Below are 17,143 nucleotides of genomic sequence, written 5' to 3' on the forward strand. Positions count from 1 at the left end.
TACACCCAGCCACTCCCTAGACTGGACATCTCGGAAGCATAAGCCTCTTCTGGGCACAGCTGTAATCCAGCAGCCACCCTGAAGATTGGGTCACAGCCCTGCCCAGCCTTTGGCACATCCTGAGGCTGCCAAACTCCAAAGTCCCAGAGTCTGGGGGCTACGGCTAGAAACTTCTCCCAGAAGTGAACATGGGTATCTCACAGCATCCCATGATGTGGGATCTAAAATCCTTCATCCAGGGCCCAGAACCAGGGGCCAGCCCTGCTCCGAGGCCACAGCATCAAGACCAGTACACCTTGTTTGCCCCACTGCCTCCACCAACTCAGATCAGCCAGAAAGGTCAAGAACTGGACGAAGCAGGAGAGTTGACCATCAGGTAGGTATATTGGGGGAGGGAGAGATGGAGGCACCTTCATGAGTGCCTCCCACGGGCAGCAGCCTCTGCAACTTGCTGGGGGTTCAGGGGAAGCAGGGAGTTCATGGGGCTCCTCCAGCAAAGATGAGCTCCAGGGCTGCTTGGATGTCCCCACCGGTGGCCTGCAGGGCCCGCAGGCTGAGCTCATCGTCCTGGATGCCCATGTCACGTAGCTGCTGTAGCTGGGGCTGCCACTGGCTCTGTGGAAAAATAGGAACGGGCAGAAGCTGTTAGCTGGGATCCAGGGAAGACTCACTTAGGTCTGTGCTTTCCGGGGAAGGAAAGGAAGATGGGGGAGTCCTCAGCAAAGCTGTTGATGCTGAGTTCCACAGAACACGGTACTTCTAGGAAGACTAAAAGATAGGCTTGAGGGTTAAGAGAACAAATCCAAAGTTTTACAATAAAAAAAGGAAATTCTTGGCATAAGGATCAAAAGAGAATGTACAAATTATTCACTGTCTGAATTCCAAGAGGCTAAATTACTTTCTTTCTCTTGCTGTGTGTACACACACATCAGCGAGATTTTGCTCTTTATGTGATGAGTGTTACAGATTTTTTTCCCAGTTTGTTGTTAGCCTTCGGACTTTGCTTTGCTTTTTTGTTTGGTTTGGTTTGCCATGCAGAAATGTTCACCTTTTTTAAAAAGTCTTAAATTTTTGTGGTATATAGTAGGTATATCTATTTGTGGAGTATAAGAGATGTTTTAAATTTTTCGCTTTTACAAACTCAAAATGCAGAACTTTTATTTAATGGCTCCTGGATACTGAGTTTCGGCCAAGAAAGCCCTTTCCTACTATAAGGATTTGAAGAAATTCACCCATATTTTCTTCTAGTACTTTCACAGCTTCATTAATATCTCTATTTCATGACAGCAGGGATGAGCACAGTTTAGGGAAAACAATGTGTTCACATGTGGGAAGAAGGCAATGCAAAGGGGAAGAAAAGCAAAGTCAAAGAGGCAGGCAGGAATGAGAACGTGGAGGGCTTAAAAAAAATCCACACAAATCAATTTGAATTCATTTTACAGGCCAGGTGGAACCAGTGAAAGCTTCTGAGCTAAGGAATAAAGTAAACAGGCATCTAGCAACAGGGGAGATGCAAAAATGGAGAAGACAAGTCATTCACACATCCTGCTCCTGTTCCCTTACTGTTCACAAGGACTACATGGAACACTGAAAACCACACAGGCTTGAACGCTATCATTACAACTTCATGGCCTTTTGACCCCAGACAAGTTCCAGGAATGATGCTCTACCCATTGGCTTACTATGTGGAATAGAGGAAAAGAGATGTGAAGCAAACAGCTCATGCATGGAGCTGTGAACTACAATGCTGGCCCCTCAGGTCTGCCCCTTAGCTGCTAGGGTGACCTTTCCCCTCCTTAAAGCCTCCCATGAGCCGGGTGTGGTGGCTCACACCTGTAATCTAGCACTCTGGGAGGCTAAGGTGGGTGAATCACTTGAGCCCAAGAGTTCAAGACGAGGCTGGGCAACATAGGGAGACCCCCATCTCTACAAAAAGTACAAAAAACTAGCCAGGCATGGTGGTGCATACCTGTAGTCCCAGCTACCCAGGAGGCTGAGGTGGGAGGATCACCTAAGCCCAGGAAGTTGAGGCTGCAGTGAGTTGTGATCACACCACTGTACTCCACCCTGGGTGACAGAGTGAGACCCTGTCTCAATCAATCAATCAATCAATGCCTCCCAGGGATCCCTGGTGACTACTACATCAAGTCATCAAGTTTATTCTCCTCAGGTTGGCATTCAAGCCCCTCACATGTAGGTTCCTGCTCTCTTTCTCTGGCCCCATCTGCGGATCTTCTACACTGGACACTGCATCCTAGCCTCGTAGTTTTGAGTACATCACACATACCTCCACACGTGCACAAACAGGTAGCTGTCTTCACCTGGAAATCATCCCCTTCCTACCTCAAACACCCCCTCCCTGGTTAGCTAACTTCTAATTCTTCTGACAATCAGCTTAAATACCCCTCCCTCAGAAAAGTTTTGCCTGACCCTTACTTCAAGGAGCTGGGCTTCTTGCCTTGTTGCTCCCCAGCTCAGTACCTGCCTGGTGCCCCTCCATGGCAGGGATGAGAACCAGCTTGCCTCTAGCCCAGCATCTGGACTCCGGCCTAGTATATATATGCTCAGTCAATGCTCACTGAATGAATGAATGAAATCGCCATGATTATCTAAGCCAGGTGGTCTAGGGAGTCAAGTCATGGTCAGTAGGGGCAGGAGAAGCCATAGTGACCACTGTGAATGGTCTGAGAGTGTGCCCTTGCTGGGAACACTCTGTACCTGTCCCACTGCCATGCTCCAGCTATTCCCAGAACGAAGCATGCCAGGTGTGAAGGACCCCCAGAGAGCAAAAAAAGGCTGGGCATCCAAAATAACAAGGAAGCCACATGGAAACCAGGAAGTGGGGAAGACTGACCTGAAGGCTGGGCTGCCCAGAGGCCTGAAGGGCATGCTGTAGGGCTTGGCTGAAGAGATCATTGGTGATGGGCGTCCCTGACTGGACACCAGAGGACATTGGTGAGGTCCCTGAGGAATGGCCCTAGAGACAAATCAGTGGTCAGTGCCACCCTCAGAGCCATCTCAATCTTATAGCAGATACTTGCTGTTGTCATATCACCCCATAGTGCTCCTGAGGTACCCAACTTCTGCCTCCCAACAAAGACCTGCCATGAGACAACCAAACAAAGGTACCTAGAAGCTCTCTATGTGGGCAGGAAAGGTTCCATTCTTTTCTGCACTGAGTGCCTTGTCCCACCCTAGGACCCCAGCACTGGGAGAGATGGCCTTGAAAGCTGAAGTGACTTTTCACCCAGAAATGCTTAAGCTGGTGGTGTCTGCTCCCTGTCAGGGATGAGGAAGGGCATATTGTGTGAGGGGAGAGTCTTCTGAACTAATAGGAGGGACTACTCAGGACCATGTTAAAATCTAGACCTCTGAGTCCTCAAGGCAAGTGAAGGGGAGGTCACTCAAGCTGCAGTAAGAAATCCCCACCAGGAGTCCAGGGTTCAGCTTAAACTAGATCTAGCACCAGGGTCAGCAAAGGCAAATCTATTCTACTGCTGGGGAGCTTGTTCCTTGGGGACCCAGCCTTGATCTTCCAGGCCCTGTCTTCATACCTGGGTGCCAGGAGTCGGTGTGTGAGAGCTGCTCTCCGGAGTGCTGGCCAGGGCCAGGGCGGTGGCCAGCTCACTCTGGGTGATGGGCCGGGGCCCAGCAGCTCCACTGTACCCCAGGGAGGCTGGGCGGGAGCTGGGGGTACTGCTAGAGGGTGTGGACCTGGTGTTCTAGAGAAAGAAGACACTCAGAATCAGGCAAGCAGTACTATGAAACTCCCAGATGAACTTCACCCACCTCCAGGAATAGTTCTTGGGGAAACTCTTAAGCTCGCAGGTTCAGAAAGGAATCCCAAAGCAGAAATAGTATGACATGGTCTTGGCCCCTCAGTGGCCTGTGTCCACCTCCCAGCCTTGGGAGTGCCAGGTCCCAGGATGCAGCTCATTCCCAGCACCATCTACCCCAAATGGCAGGCAGGCAGGCAGTCCACTTACTGGGTGAAAGTCGTCCTCATCATCCGAGAGCCCTTCAAACAGGAAGCCACCTGGAGGAGGACGAACAGATTTCAGGAGGAAGAACAGAAAGGCACAGGCGCAGCTCCAGAATCTCAGCTCAAGTTACTCTCCAAATTCATATTTTCATCTCTCCCCTCGGAAAATTACAGGACAGATGCACTTCCTGACTCAAACCGAGAGTTCCCAAGGAACGCCCTCTGCCAACGCTATACATAGCTGCTGAGTAAAGCAAATTCCTGGGCCACTGCCGGCTCCTAAGGGGCCCATATTACACTATTCAGGGGCTCACCTGGCATATCCCGGTATGAGCTGGAGGGCATGCTCCGGGAAGAGGAGTCAGTCCCTGGCATTGGGGCACTGCCTGCTACCGAGTGCAGAACCAGGACAATGGCATTGACGAGGGCTGGGTGAGCAGGCACCAACCTAGGACAGAAGCAGGAAGAAACCCAAGGGTGACTCCAAAAGAGCACCCTCGACCATGACAAGAGTTCTGGGTGCCCTCTCACAACAATGCAGCCACCTGTGCCTGCCCTCAAATTCCTCGGTCTTCAGCATCTTCCGCCAGGAAGATTTATCCTCCTGCTGATCTGCCCCCAGCAACGGGAGCAAGGCCTTCAATTCCTGGGTCCACTGCAGATTCTTCACCCTCTCCATAGGCAAGGCATGATGGGAAAGGTGCAGCCTGGGAGGCTCAGGGTTCTGGCCTGAGCACATGAGGAGCCTCTGGTCTAGGCACCACTACTACATCAGGCAACCCTGGACAGGTCCCTTCTCTTCCCAGGGTGGGGCTGTTTTCTTCACTTGCAAAATGAGGACATGTCCTTTCCAGCTTTGACACTTTATGGATCTGTACACCTGCTTCTCCTTTCACCAGTTTAAAATCCTTGGAAAGCTCCCTAATTTCTACCAAATGAAACCTAAACTGAGCCTGGCAGGCAAGATCCTTTCCCTCAGAATCCTGCTTCCTCCCAACACTCTTGACAAAAGCCCTGCTCTTGGGCTTTGCTCTTTCTCACCTCCTGACATATTTACAGGGTAGACTTGGTGACAGACCATGGATGGGCTCCCAGAGCAGACTGCAGGGTAACAATTAGCACATGAGGAGAGAGAAGGTACCCTCTAATAGGACAGGTACACTTACGTATCAAGCATATTGGGATCAGCGAAGACAGAGAAGAGGTCCTTGTCCTGGAGAACCCCTGAAAAAGAGCAGAGCTCACCTCAGGGAAAGGAAATCAGTCAGATCCACGAGGGAGAAGAGGCTTTGTGTCTCAGAGCAACCAGCTCAACAGGGACACAGGACAACAAGCCAATCTTCATCAGAAGTAGAGGAAACAAAGCACCAAGCAACATAATTCAGGTACTCTCGATCTTGCTCTAGGGAGGATGGTCCCCAGCTCTCCACCTCCCCCTGCACTTCAGTCACATCACAGACTGGCTACCAACACACCTGTCTCTTTCTCCCGTATCTCTGGGCTCCTCCCTTACTCAAGGTGTGCAAGACGCCTTCCCTGATTGCTGTGATATGGGCTAACTGCTGTCCTCATTTGGCATCCTCATACCCTTAATTACGATGTTAGTTAGGCCATTATCTCTCTGTGGGACTGAGAGCTCTTAAAGCGCTGGGTATATCAGACACACCTTGATTACTCTCCCTCTTCCCACAAGACCAGTCATTCTTCAAAAGATAGTCTAAGTCTCTTTAGAAGAACTGTCTTCTCCTGTTTTCTTCTTTTCCGACAACTCCTATTTCCGCAAATTCAGTCCTGCACTTACCAAGAGCAATGGGGTCACTGCTGAGGCCTGGGGTGGCCACAATGATCTGATCCAGAGATTCCTTATTGCTGAGCATCTTAAAGACCTGCAGGAGAAATGGGGAGGGCTGAGCACTCCAACCAACTCAATGCACTCATCAAATGCCCACATTGTGCTGAGGACTTCCTCCCTTTAAGTGCTTGCATGTACATCACCACAATGGAACAATAGCCCCGGAAACAGATGAACCTCTTTTTGGTCTAAGATCGTAGCTTACTGGAGGGGAAACAAACAATTAAAAAAAAAAAAAAGAAAAAAAAAAGGCAAGACCACAGTAAACCTTCAAATCTCTGTGCTCCTTTTCCCCACCTACAGTTTAATGCTTCCAAAATAAAAGCTCTCATTACAAGCCCAGTAACAAAGGTTTCTCTAGGTTCCAAAAGTCCTTTTCAATCTCTGTACAATTACTATTTCATATTTGTATATATTGCTAAGTTCACAGCTGTACTAATTTTGCCTCTCAACTCTCCTACAGAGAGACATCAGCCCACTTCCCCAGTAAGGACAACTAGGTCAAGGGGCAATAAGCAGGCAGTTCAGCCAAAGTCAAAGAACAAGGTCCAGCAGAAACAGTATGTGGATCTTTTGGCTGTCACCGTATGGGCAGGTTGTATGGTTATCATTAGAGGGAATCAGCAATGCCTGACTGAGACAGGCTCTTTGGGGAAAGACAGGGCTCCACTGAGGCCCACAGACATGGCAAAAACTCCCCAAGGAACTCTTGGTTGTCATGGAAACAGGCTTCCAGCTCCCACTCCACACCACTCGCCAGCCAGCGTTCACACCCTCTCCTACAGTCCTGGCTGGGGGCCGTGGCACACACTCACCGCTTCCCTGTAAGAGGAGCTGCTGTGCAGGGCAGTGTGCAGCACCCGGAACTCTCTCATGGCAGCCACTTTGTCCACAGGTTCTGGCGGACAAGACACTCAGAGTTACCCTACAGCACAGGCCCTGTCTCTTCCACAGACATGGTAACATCATTTCAATGTGCCAAGGAGCAGCCTGGTCTGTGCATTCCCTTCCCTCATTACCCCTTAAGAATGTGAGTGCCCACTCAGAAAAACCCATTTGTGCCACGGATGTGAAAACTGCTAGTAAGCATCTTTACGTTCTCTTGTAAGCATCTTCCACAGATAAAACAAACAAATTCAAGTTGTGGCAGAGGAGAATCTTACCACATGAAAAACAGTGCTCTGATCAACATCCCACTGCAGGAATTCCAGACTAATAACATTTGGTTGTTGGTGTTTTTGCCTTTGTTTTTCAGACACAGTCTCATCTCTTGCCCAGGCCGGAGTGCAGTGGCGCAGTCTCGGCTCACTGCAACCTCCACCTCCCTGGTTGAAGCGACTCTCGTGCCTCAGCCTCCCGAGTAGCTGGGATTACAGGTGTGCAATTATCCACTCTTGGATAATTTTTGTATTTTTAGTAGACACGGGGTTTCACCATATTGGTCAGACTGGTCTCAAACTCCTGACCTCAAGTGATCCATGTGCCTCGGCCTCCCAAAGTGCTAGGATTACAGGCATGAGCCACCATGCCCCGCCCTGGGTCACACTTTTTAAAGTATGGTTATCCTCATGAAGGACCACTACTTGTGACTGTACTGACTGTGTACTGCCCTACTCCAGGGGCACCACTCCCAAAGCAAGGTCAATAGCACCCCTGGGGTTCAGTGTGGCAGCCACATCCTTATCGACAGTCCTGATCATGAGGCTGTCTTTTGAAAAATAGTCACCGTAAGTAAATTACCTAATTTATTCATTCAACAAACATGTACTAAGCATTTACTCCATGCCTGACTTTGGACAAGGAACTAGAATGTGAAAAATAAGAACCCCTGCCGTCAAGGAACTCTTACGGCAGTAGGAGAAATGAGACTACATCAAACACACAATTACAAAATGCCACGCTGAGGACCTCAACAGAGATGTGGATCCCAGCTAGGGCACCAGGAACACAAAGGCAGACAGCCACCACTGAGACGGAGGGTAAAGACAGAGAGCTGCCTCCCAGAGGAGACCATTTGAAATGGGTATCAAAGAGAGAGCTGATATTTACTGGGGGGTGAAGGTATTCCAAGCCTAAATGAGAACATGTGCAAAGGCATGGAAGAATAAAAGAATGTGGTGCTTTGAACAAACAGCAAGTCATTCTTTGTGGCTGGAGCTTGGGGTACACATCCCAGCTCAAACAGCAGGCTAATAAGGTGAGGTCCTGAAGGGATTTGTAACCTGCCATGGAGAACCACCAAAGGGATCCAGCTGGGAAGACAGATAACAATGGGTTCTCCTCCTACAGACCCTAATCTGTAGGAGAACACGAAATGTGATTCCTTTGTGAAGAAAAGCACTCAAGGAGAAAATATCTAAAACACTGTCACAAGACAGTTTCTTCACAGATCTAAGAGTTTATTGTAACCTTCCAATAAAAAGGTCATTTGTTTCAAAAATAATCCTCCAGGTAGAAGGTGGGAGGAAAAGGACTCTTAATATCTTAAGCCAGTATTCAGCTAAGAGTCATGGCTGTCACTGTAAGACCTCTGAGCTAAATTCATCCTTTGAAAGTGGAAGGCAGCCAGCCCAGTGGAAATGGTTTTCCTCTTGAGCCAGGAAAACCCCTGGTCCATATCCCAGCTCTTGCATTCACTTTCTAAGTAGCTGACCTTGAATAAATGTCTTTCTAACCCTTTTCTTCCTCCATAAGATGCTAATGCTGTTACCTACCCTGCAGGGCCACTGTAATGATTAAATGAGGTATAAAAGGGAAAAAACCTGGCTCACAGAAGCCACAAATGTTATTTTCCTTCTGTTAATGCCCTCCAGCCAAAGAGCTGAGGGGCATATCTGTATTTAAACTAGTTGGGCGTACTGCTCAGTACAGAGAGAAGAATGAACACCATAGGAAACCATGGGCTGTCTCAGTAAGAGGATATTAGAAAGGACTTCTTGTTTTTTTTTTTTTTTTTTTGAGACAGAGTTTCGCTCTTGTTGCCCAGGCTGGAGTACAATGGCATGATCTCGGCTCATGGCAACTTCTGCCTCCCGGGTTCAACCGATTCTCCTGCCTCAGTCTCTCAAGTAGCTGGGATTACAGGCATGCACCACCATGCCCGGCTTATTTTTTATTTTAAGTAGAGACGGGGTTTCTCCATGTTGGTCAGGCTTGTCTCGAACTCCCGACCTCAGGTGATCTGCCCGCCTCGGCCTCCCAAAGTGCTGGATTACAGGCATGAGCCGCTGAGCCCGGCCAGAAAAGACTTCTTACACGATTTTGGCTTTGTCTGAGTGATTTGCGGAAAAATTTAAAGAAGTGAGGTTTTACTCCGGATAGGATGCTTTCGGCAGTGGGAGTGATTTTATAATTGAGTATTTTAATAACTCTTACCTAGAAGGAAGGAAAACTAGAGCAAGGTGGAAGCTGTAATTGGCAAAGAAGCAGCTATTACTCTCATCAGCCGAGATAGAAAGATACTTGGTCACTTTTGTGATTTGGATAATGCTCATGTTTTTGTCTCTGTTCAGCAATGATAGGGATCTTGTTTTTGTCTTAATCCATAGTGGTCTCAGAGTGGCCTTGACTGATATTGGGGATCTGTACAATTGTTCATGTTCCCCAAAAGGACACCAAGGCCTGGCTGTGAGTGCCAGGCCAACCTCTGGATGTCAGGAACTCCGTTCCTCTTTCTCACTTCCCATCAGAGTATGAAAGACATTTTTGTCTTTTACGGTTAGAACTGAAAGGGGGGTAAATTTCAAACTGATAACTAGTCACAGCAATCATGAACATTATAAAAAGATGTCAACCTGCCAGTTTAACAAAGCTAATCTCTTTTACACAGCTTAGCTTTATTCTTGGGGAGGCTTTTAAAATACACATGCAAAATTTAAATCATGAATTCCAAGCACCTTCTATTTATAAACCAAAAAGGCATCCGAGGCTTTGTATATTTTCTCCAAGAGCTATTTAAATACTCTTTGAATAGCTTCAGGAAAATAAATTACCAGTATAGCAAGAGCAGTTAGCTGACTGAACAAATCACCACCTGAGGCAGTTTGTAGGAAGATTTGTTAACAAGGGAACAAACTGGGGCATTAGGAAAGTGCCAAAAGTTTCCAGTTTTTTTCTAATGAGAACAACAATAACAAAAGGATACAAAGTTTACTTTGTATCACTGAAAAATAAACTGTTAACTTAAAGGAGTTTAAGTAGACACAAACTCACTATCCCATTAGGAAACAGTGGATGACAAACTTAGAAAGTGGAGAAACAGTCAGGAATGGTGCCTGTACTTTGGGAGGCTGAGGTGGGGCGGATGGCTTGGGTCAGGAGTTCGAGACCAGGCTGACCAACATGGAGACACCCCGTCTCTACTAAAAATAAAAAAATTAGCTGGGCGTAGTGGCACATGTCTGTAATCCCAGCTACTCAGGAGGCTGAGGCATGAGAATCACTTGAACCCGGGAGGTGGAGGCTGCAGTGAGCCAAGATCAAGATTGTGCCACTGCACTCCAGCCTGGGCAACAAAGTGAGACTCTGTCTCAAAAAAAAACAAAAACCAAAAAACAAAATGGAGAAACAAATCTCCCATTAGTGATACCAGCAGTAAGAAGGTCAAAATTGGACTCTGTTTATCAGCATGGTTTAATCCAATAAGTAATAAAGATATCATTTATCATCAGCTCAGTAAATCATCCCTTTGTTCCACCCAGGCTTGTGTCTCAAGAACACACAGACCTTTCCCTTGCAGATATTACAGAAACTCTGCCTGCTTAAGGGCTGACCCTCACTCACCTGGTTTCTGATCAGGTTCGGGCCAGGACTTTCGCAGAACATGGACGGTGGACCCAGGTTGAATACCATAGAAGTCAAGTGTCTGGTCATCTTTTAGCTTCCGACCACAGTAGATCAGATCTAAAAAAAGAACTGTCCACTTACATTTTGCTCCTCAAAACAAATTTAGATAGTTTTTGTTCCCTGAGAACCTTATTTTGATTGGATAGATAGCTGGAGAATGATACATGTTTTAAAAGATACTCTTATTTAATAACTTAATACTTTTTTTTTTTTTTCCTTAAACAGGGTCTTACTCTGTTGCCCAGGCTTGAGTGCAATGGCACCATCACGGTTCACTGCAGCTTCAACCTCCTGGGCTCAAGCAATTCTCCCGCCTCAGCCTCCTGAGTAGCTGGGACTATGGGCACATGCCACCACACCCAGCTAATTTTTGTAGTTTTTTTGTAGAGATAGGGTTCTGCCATGTTGCCCAGACTAGTCTCTTAACTCCTGGGCTCAAGGGATCCTCCTGCCTTAGCCTCACAAAGTGCTGGGATGACAGGCGTGAGCCACCACGTCTAGCCAATTAAATACATTTTAACAACTATTTGCAAATATAAACTCATAAAATGGACTTACATAGAATCTGGCCAGATATGGTGGCTCACGCCTATAATCCCAGCACTTTTGGAGCCTGGCCAACATGGCGAAACCCTGTCTCTACTAAAAATACAAAAATTAGGGCCGGGCACGGTGGCTCACACCTGTAATCCCAGCACTTTGGGAGGCCGAGGTGGGTGGATCACCTGAGGTCAGGAGTTCAAGGCCAGTCTGGCCAAGATGGTGAAACCTCGTCTCTACCAAAAATACAAAAATTAGCCAGGCATGGTGGAAGGTGCCTGTAATCTCAGCTACTCAGGAGGCTGAGGCAGGAAAATTGCCTGAACCTGGGAGAAAGAGGTTACAACGAGCTGAGATCGTGCCACTGCACTCCAGCCTGGGTCACAGAGCGAGACTCCGTCTCAAAAAAAAAAAAAGAGGATTCACATAGAATCTATCCATAGAGAAGCTCTAGAGTTTAACATTGTGGAGACTGCCCAATTTAAATCAATGGAAAAACAACAAAATAGGATGAACTCAATCCAGGTATGACTGAAAACATCTTTTTTGCCAGTTGGATCCTTTAGCTATTATAAATTACCTTTCCAGTATAATTTAATTATATTTAAATTCCTCCCTCCTCCACCTGGACTGCTCACGCCATTTTCATTTTCTTTTTTACTGCCTTTCTTTTAACCAATCAACCAAGCAAATCCTCCTAATCATCCCTTAAGACCTACCTCAAATATACTGAGGAGCCTCCCCTGACCAACTTCTCCTTCCCTAACTCACCCCAAACGTCTGTTCTTTCAGAAAAAGAATTCACAATGTTGGCCAGGAGCGGTGGCTCATGCCTGTAATTCCAGCAGTTTGAGAGGCCAAAGCGGGCAGACCACAAGGTCAAGAGTTCAAGACCAGCCTGGCCAACATGGTGAAACCCCATGTCTCTGCTAAAAATATAAAAATTAGCTGGGCATGGTGGCACATGTCTGTAATCCCAACTACTTGGGAGGCTGAGGCAGGAGAATTGCTTGAACTGGGACCCGGGAGACAGAGGTTGCAGTGAGCCGCAATCGCAAAACTGCAGTCCAGCCTGGGCTACAGAGCAAGACTCCGTCTAAAAAATAAATAAAAAATAATAATAATAAATAAATAAATAAAATAAGACAATGTCATAAAGAACCTGGTGATAAAGTACTTCAGTATAATACATGGCTGAAAATGGCAACCAGTAGTTTCATTATATGATTTGTGTTTCTATTTACCCAACACTCACTTCCCTGGAGTGTTAACATTATGAGGCAACAAATCCCAAGCCCTTACTTTACTTACTCTTGTAATTTCAGAAGTATCCTCCCCTAAAAGAGATCAGAGCAGCAGCCCAACCCCATTCCAGAGAGACTCACCAATCAGCTCAGGGTCTGGAACAGACTCCTGGAGTTTGCCAGCAATAAGCTGCTTCAGAAATGAAATACTATAGCCCCCAAGCGAGTATTCTCCCAGTTCTGTCTCTGGCAACCGAAGAATAGACTTTGGAGCAAGTGGCTGGTCAGCCAGCTTCACCGCCAAGTGCCAGTCTGAGAGAGACATCCTCTCTCTTTCGCGCTCTCTCTTTCTCCCTGTAAAAGAACAAAGCCTCAGTGGTTAAAAGACAGACCACCACCCTACTCCACCCCCACCCACCAAAGGGTTGAATAAAAGACAATTCAATGTGACACTGTTGAAGAAGCACAGGGTGCACTATCAGGAGGCCAGAACTAGAATCTGGGGTTCTCTCTCTACTCATACTGTGATGGACAGCTCTCTAGGCCTCAGTTTCTTCATCCCTAACGTGGACATAAAAACGCCATCCAACCTAATAGGAATGTTATGAAAGAGATCATCTAACCCTCTCCCTTCTGTATGCTCCTTTTCCCAATTTTCTTCAACTCTTGCTTGAACCAGTAGAACAGCTTTATAACAAGTTCCCTAACTCTTGCCTCTCCCTATCAAATATCTGTGCTGCCACCTAACAACCTATCATTCTAAAACACAGATCTGATCAAGTCACTTCTTTGCTTAGAACTCTTCCAATGTTGGGCTGGGCGCAGTGACTCATGCCTGTAATCCTAGCACTTTGGGAGGTCTAGACAGGCGGATTGCCTGAGCTCAGGCGTTTGAGACGAGCCTGGCCAACATGGTGAAACTCATCTCTACTAAAAATACAAAAATTAGCCGGGCATTAGTAGTGCACACCTGTAGTCCCAGCTACTTGGAAGGCTGAGGTTGCAGTGAGCCAAGATCTCACTTCACTGCACTCCAGCCTGGGTGACATGAGACTCTGTCGCAAAAAATAAATAAATAAAAATTAAAAAAAGCAAGCCAGGGGCGGTGGCTCACACGTGTAATCCTAGCACTTTGGGAGGCCGAGGCGGACGGATCACTTAAGATCAGGTGTTCGAAACCAGCCTGGCCAACATGGTTAAACTACGTCTCTACTATAATAGAAAAAAATTAGCCAGGCGTGGTGGCAGGCGCTTGTAATCAATCTCAGCTACTTGGGAGGCTGAGGCAGGCGAACTGCTTGCATCCGGGAGGCGGAGGTTGCAGTGAGTCCAGGTTGCAGTAAGTCCAGGTTGCAGTGAATCGAGATAGCGCCACTGCCCTCCAGCTTGGGCGACAGAGACTCCGTCCCCGCCCTCCCTCCCCCCCCCCCCACAAAGACATCTTCCAATGCCTCCAAACCATCTATATAAATTAAGTATAAACTTCATCGCCTGGCTTACAAAACTCCCTACCAGGCTCCTTCCCCAACAGAGCCCTACCCTGCCAGGGGCCTCCACAACATGTAAGTACACACTCATAACAAAGCTCTCCCCTATTTTACACCTCTGCTCATCTAACTCTGCAAGTAATTTCTCTTCCCTTTTTGGCCTCTTAGCAAACTCCTACCGAAACCAACACAGATTCAACAACCTCAGTCCCCTCTCTTTCCTCTGTTGTTCCCACATCCCCTCAGAACAAAAGGGCTACAAATATCTGCCTGCTCCCTCCTCCACCCCAATTCTTGAAGGCCCTTGGAAACAAAAGACTAAAGTTTTCCTTATCCTTGTCCTCATACCTGACATGTATGGACCCCAGAAAATAAATCAGAAACTCTTACGGCGGAAGAATCTTGCAAAGCAAGATAAGTTCTTGTTATAGTCATCATTATTGCTTCCAAAGAGACCTCTGGTAGGGAAGAGGAGAGAAAAGGCTGTGAAGCTGCCTAGCAGACCTTAAAGCATCCTGAAGGTACCTTCCACCTCAAGTTTATGCCAGAAGGAGGTCGTTTTATATACCATGTCTCACTTAATCCTCACAACGGTTCCCTGCGGCAGGCATTAGCCACATTTTAAGGATGAGGGAACCAAGACTCAGTAAAGTCACTGGCCCAAGGTCACAGATCGCTAGTAATGGGGCAGGGGCACTATCCAGTGGCGACCTCACCGCTCCAGTGGGACCAGCTAATTAGCTGACACACATCGAGCCCGCGATGCCCAGGGACCCAGCGCCCTCACCCGTCCCGCGGAAGGAACCCGGCCGCACTGCCGCCGGTGTAAACACTCACTCTGGCCCTCTAGCCGGAAACCGGAAATTCCGCGCTGCATTCTGGGAGTTGTAGTTCCCGCTGTGGAACCCGCCTCCTTATAAACAGCCTAGTTGCAAAGCTTCCGGTTCTAGGGGAGGGCGTGGCTTCCGCGCTCTTTGAAATGTCCGGCCCCCGGGCTACTTGGTGCTTTCGTTGGAGAGGGTCGCATTTCCAGTCATTCTTCAGCCTGGTGATTCTCGCGCTCCCCTGAGGAGCTTATGAAGTACGTCGGTTCTGCCAGGTTGGAACGCGCTGCTGGACACTCGGCCGTAAGGCGGATCCTGAATCCCCTCCCACTCCGACCCTTCCCTCCAGAAGGACCTGTTCCCAAGAGGCCCCTTAAGACACATCCCAGGGGTTTCCCACGGCCCTCACGATGAAAACTGCTGTCCGCTGGTGCTGGCAGCCTCTTCTGTGCTCCTCGCCGCTGACTTCCTGCGGCGGGCCTACCTGGGGAGGCATACCGGGAACCGGACGATGACGCCCTCCAAAAGTTGGGTCCTTGAGGAGAGCTACTAACTTGGGTTCCTGGTACACCCTCTACATGCAGTGGTGAAGCTTATCTAACAGTCATTCATAGAATCAGTTTGGGGAGGGGAATTTTCGCTGAACGCTCATAGAGAAACTGTGTTTTAGGTAACTGAGAAAGTTCTGCACGGTTAAAATTGAACAGAACTTTTTTTGCACAGAAATTAGGATTACCAAAAATACTGAAGAAAGACTACCTCTGATTGGACTCTTCTCAAGGAATTTATAATTCAAGAACTAAGGAAAGAAAGACGTGATTATATGAAAATACTGAAGTTGATTGTAGCAACTGAAGGCTGATCCTGTGTGGGCAAATGTAAACGCTGAATTCCCACATTCCAATGTACGGCCTGGGATTAGGGCAGCAATTGAGCAGGGTAATGTTACTGAGAGCAAACAGATCGCAGGGTCTGAGAAGGCCTAACATTAAAGGCGGATCACCCTTCTGTTCTCATAAGTCATGTGGGGGGTTTTTGAAATGGCTTTCACTGTCTTCAGGGAGTTTATCTTCATGTATGTTGTGGGCGTATTAGGAACCCAAGGGTGTTCCCAAAGTCTCCCTTTCCCATCCTACCCATTTTTAGATACACCCCCTCTTTCAGTAATCCTTCCTAACCAGATCTTTAGACTCCTTCCTTTCCTAAGTTACTTGCACCTGAGCTCCATAATTTATCAAAATTATATATTATGAATACTTTCCTCAGTTCATGATTTTTTTTTTTTTACTCTTAATGGTATAATTTAATCTCATTAAAAAAAATTTTTTTTGAGACGGAATCTTACTCTGTCGCCCAGGTTGGGTTGGAGTGCAGTAGTGGCTGATCTCGGCTCACTGCACCCTCTGCCTCCCGGGTTCAAGCGATTCTCATGCCTCAGCCTCCCGGGGAGCTGGGACTACAGGCACCTGCCACCACGCCCTGCTCATTTTTGTATTTTTAGTAGAGACGGGGTTTCACCACGTTGTCCAGGCTGGTCTCAAACTCCTGACCTCAGATGATCCACCCGCCTTGGCCTCCCAAAGTGCAGGGATTACAGGCGGGAGCCACCACGCCCAGCCTGATATTTTGTTTTGATGGTTAGTGCCTTTTGTGTCCTATATAAGAAATCTTTGTCTGCCCTCGTTGTGAAGATATTACCCTAGTTTTTCTTCTGTGTTATTTTATCTTTCACATTTAGGTCTATGATTAATTTCACATTAATCTTTGTATATGATAGGAGTTAGACATCAAGATTCTTCTCTTCCATATGGGTGTACAGTTGATCCAGCACTATTTAAAAATTTTCTTCCCACTGAATTTCAGTGGCAGCTTTGTCATAAATCCGGTGACTATATATGTCTGGGTCAATTTTTTACTCTATTCTGTGCCACGGGTGTATTTTTCTGTCATTGTGCCAATATCACACGTCTTGATTTCTACAACTTTAGAGTAGGCCTTGATATCTGCTAGCCTTTTTCCTTTAAGAGGGGCATGGCTGTTCTATCACCAGTAGATGACAATTGTTAACTTTTGTTTTATGCTTCTAAAAGTATAATTTTACTGAATTTTAAATATATGTATTCAACAAAATTTAGATTGCACTGCACATTTGTTTAGTAATCTACATACTTTACTTAGCTTGAATATTTCCCTTGTGTGCAAATATTCTTGAGACTTTTTACTTTGAAATAATTTCAAGTTTACAGTACAGTTGCAAAAATATTACAAAATAATGCCCTCATACCCTTAACCCAAAGTCCTCAGTTGTTAATAGTTTATATTTACCTCATTATTCTTTCTCTCTCACTCTCTCACTATGCATATTGTTC

General features: G+C 47.0%; 1 protein-coding gene across 11 annotated transcripts; it reads right to left on the reverse strand.

Moving 5' to 3' along the window:
- Positions 1 to 365: 365 nt before the first annotated feature.
- UBL7 (ubiquitin like 7) lies at positions 366 to 14,818 on the reverse strand. Of its 11 annotated transcripts, none has more exons than XM_065548180.1 (12): positions 14,738 to 14,809; positions 14,341 to 14,408; positions 12,605 to 12,817; positions 10,617 to 10,736; positions 6,650 to 6,732; positions 5,784 to 5,868; positions 5,149 to 5,206; positions 4,297 to 4,430; positions 3,987 to 4,036; positions 3,555 to 3,722; positions 2,855 to 2,977; positions 366 to 615 (listed from the first exon to the last, which is right to left on the reverse strand). In XM_065548180.1, exons 3-12 carry the CDS (start codon positions 12,786 to 12,788, stop codon positions 478 to 480), a joined length of 1,143 nt encoding a protein of 380 aa, XP_065404252.1. In that variant the 5' UTR covers positions 12,789 to 12,817; positions 14,341 to 14,408; positions 14,738 to 14,809; the 3' UTR covers positions 366 to 477. The 11 variants fall into 11 exon arrangements, with proteins under 11 accessions (XP_065404252.1, XP_045251688.1, XP_073852442.1 ...); XM_045395753.2 differs by having other exon boundaries at positions 14,667 to 14,809; XM_073996341.1 differs by having other exon boundaries at positions 14,519 to 14,809.
- Positions 14,819 to 17,143: the final 2,325 nt, after the last annotated feature.

This window comes from Macaca fascicularis, chromosome 7 (assembly GCF_037993035.2).
Source record: "Macaca fascicularis isolate 582-1 chromosome 7, T2T-MFA8v1.1".
Classification (NCBI taxonomy): Eukaryota; Metazoa; Chordata; class Mammalia; order Primates; family Cercopithecidae; genus Macaca; species Macaca fascicularis.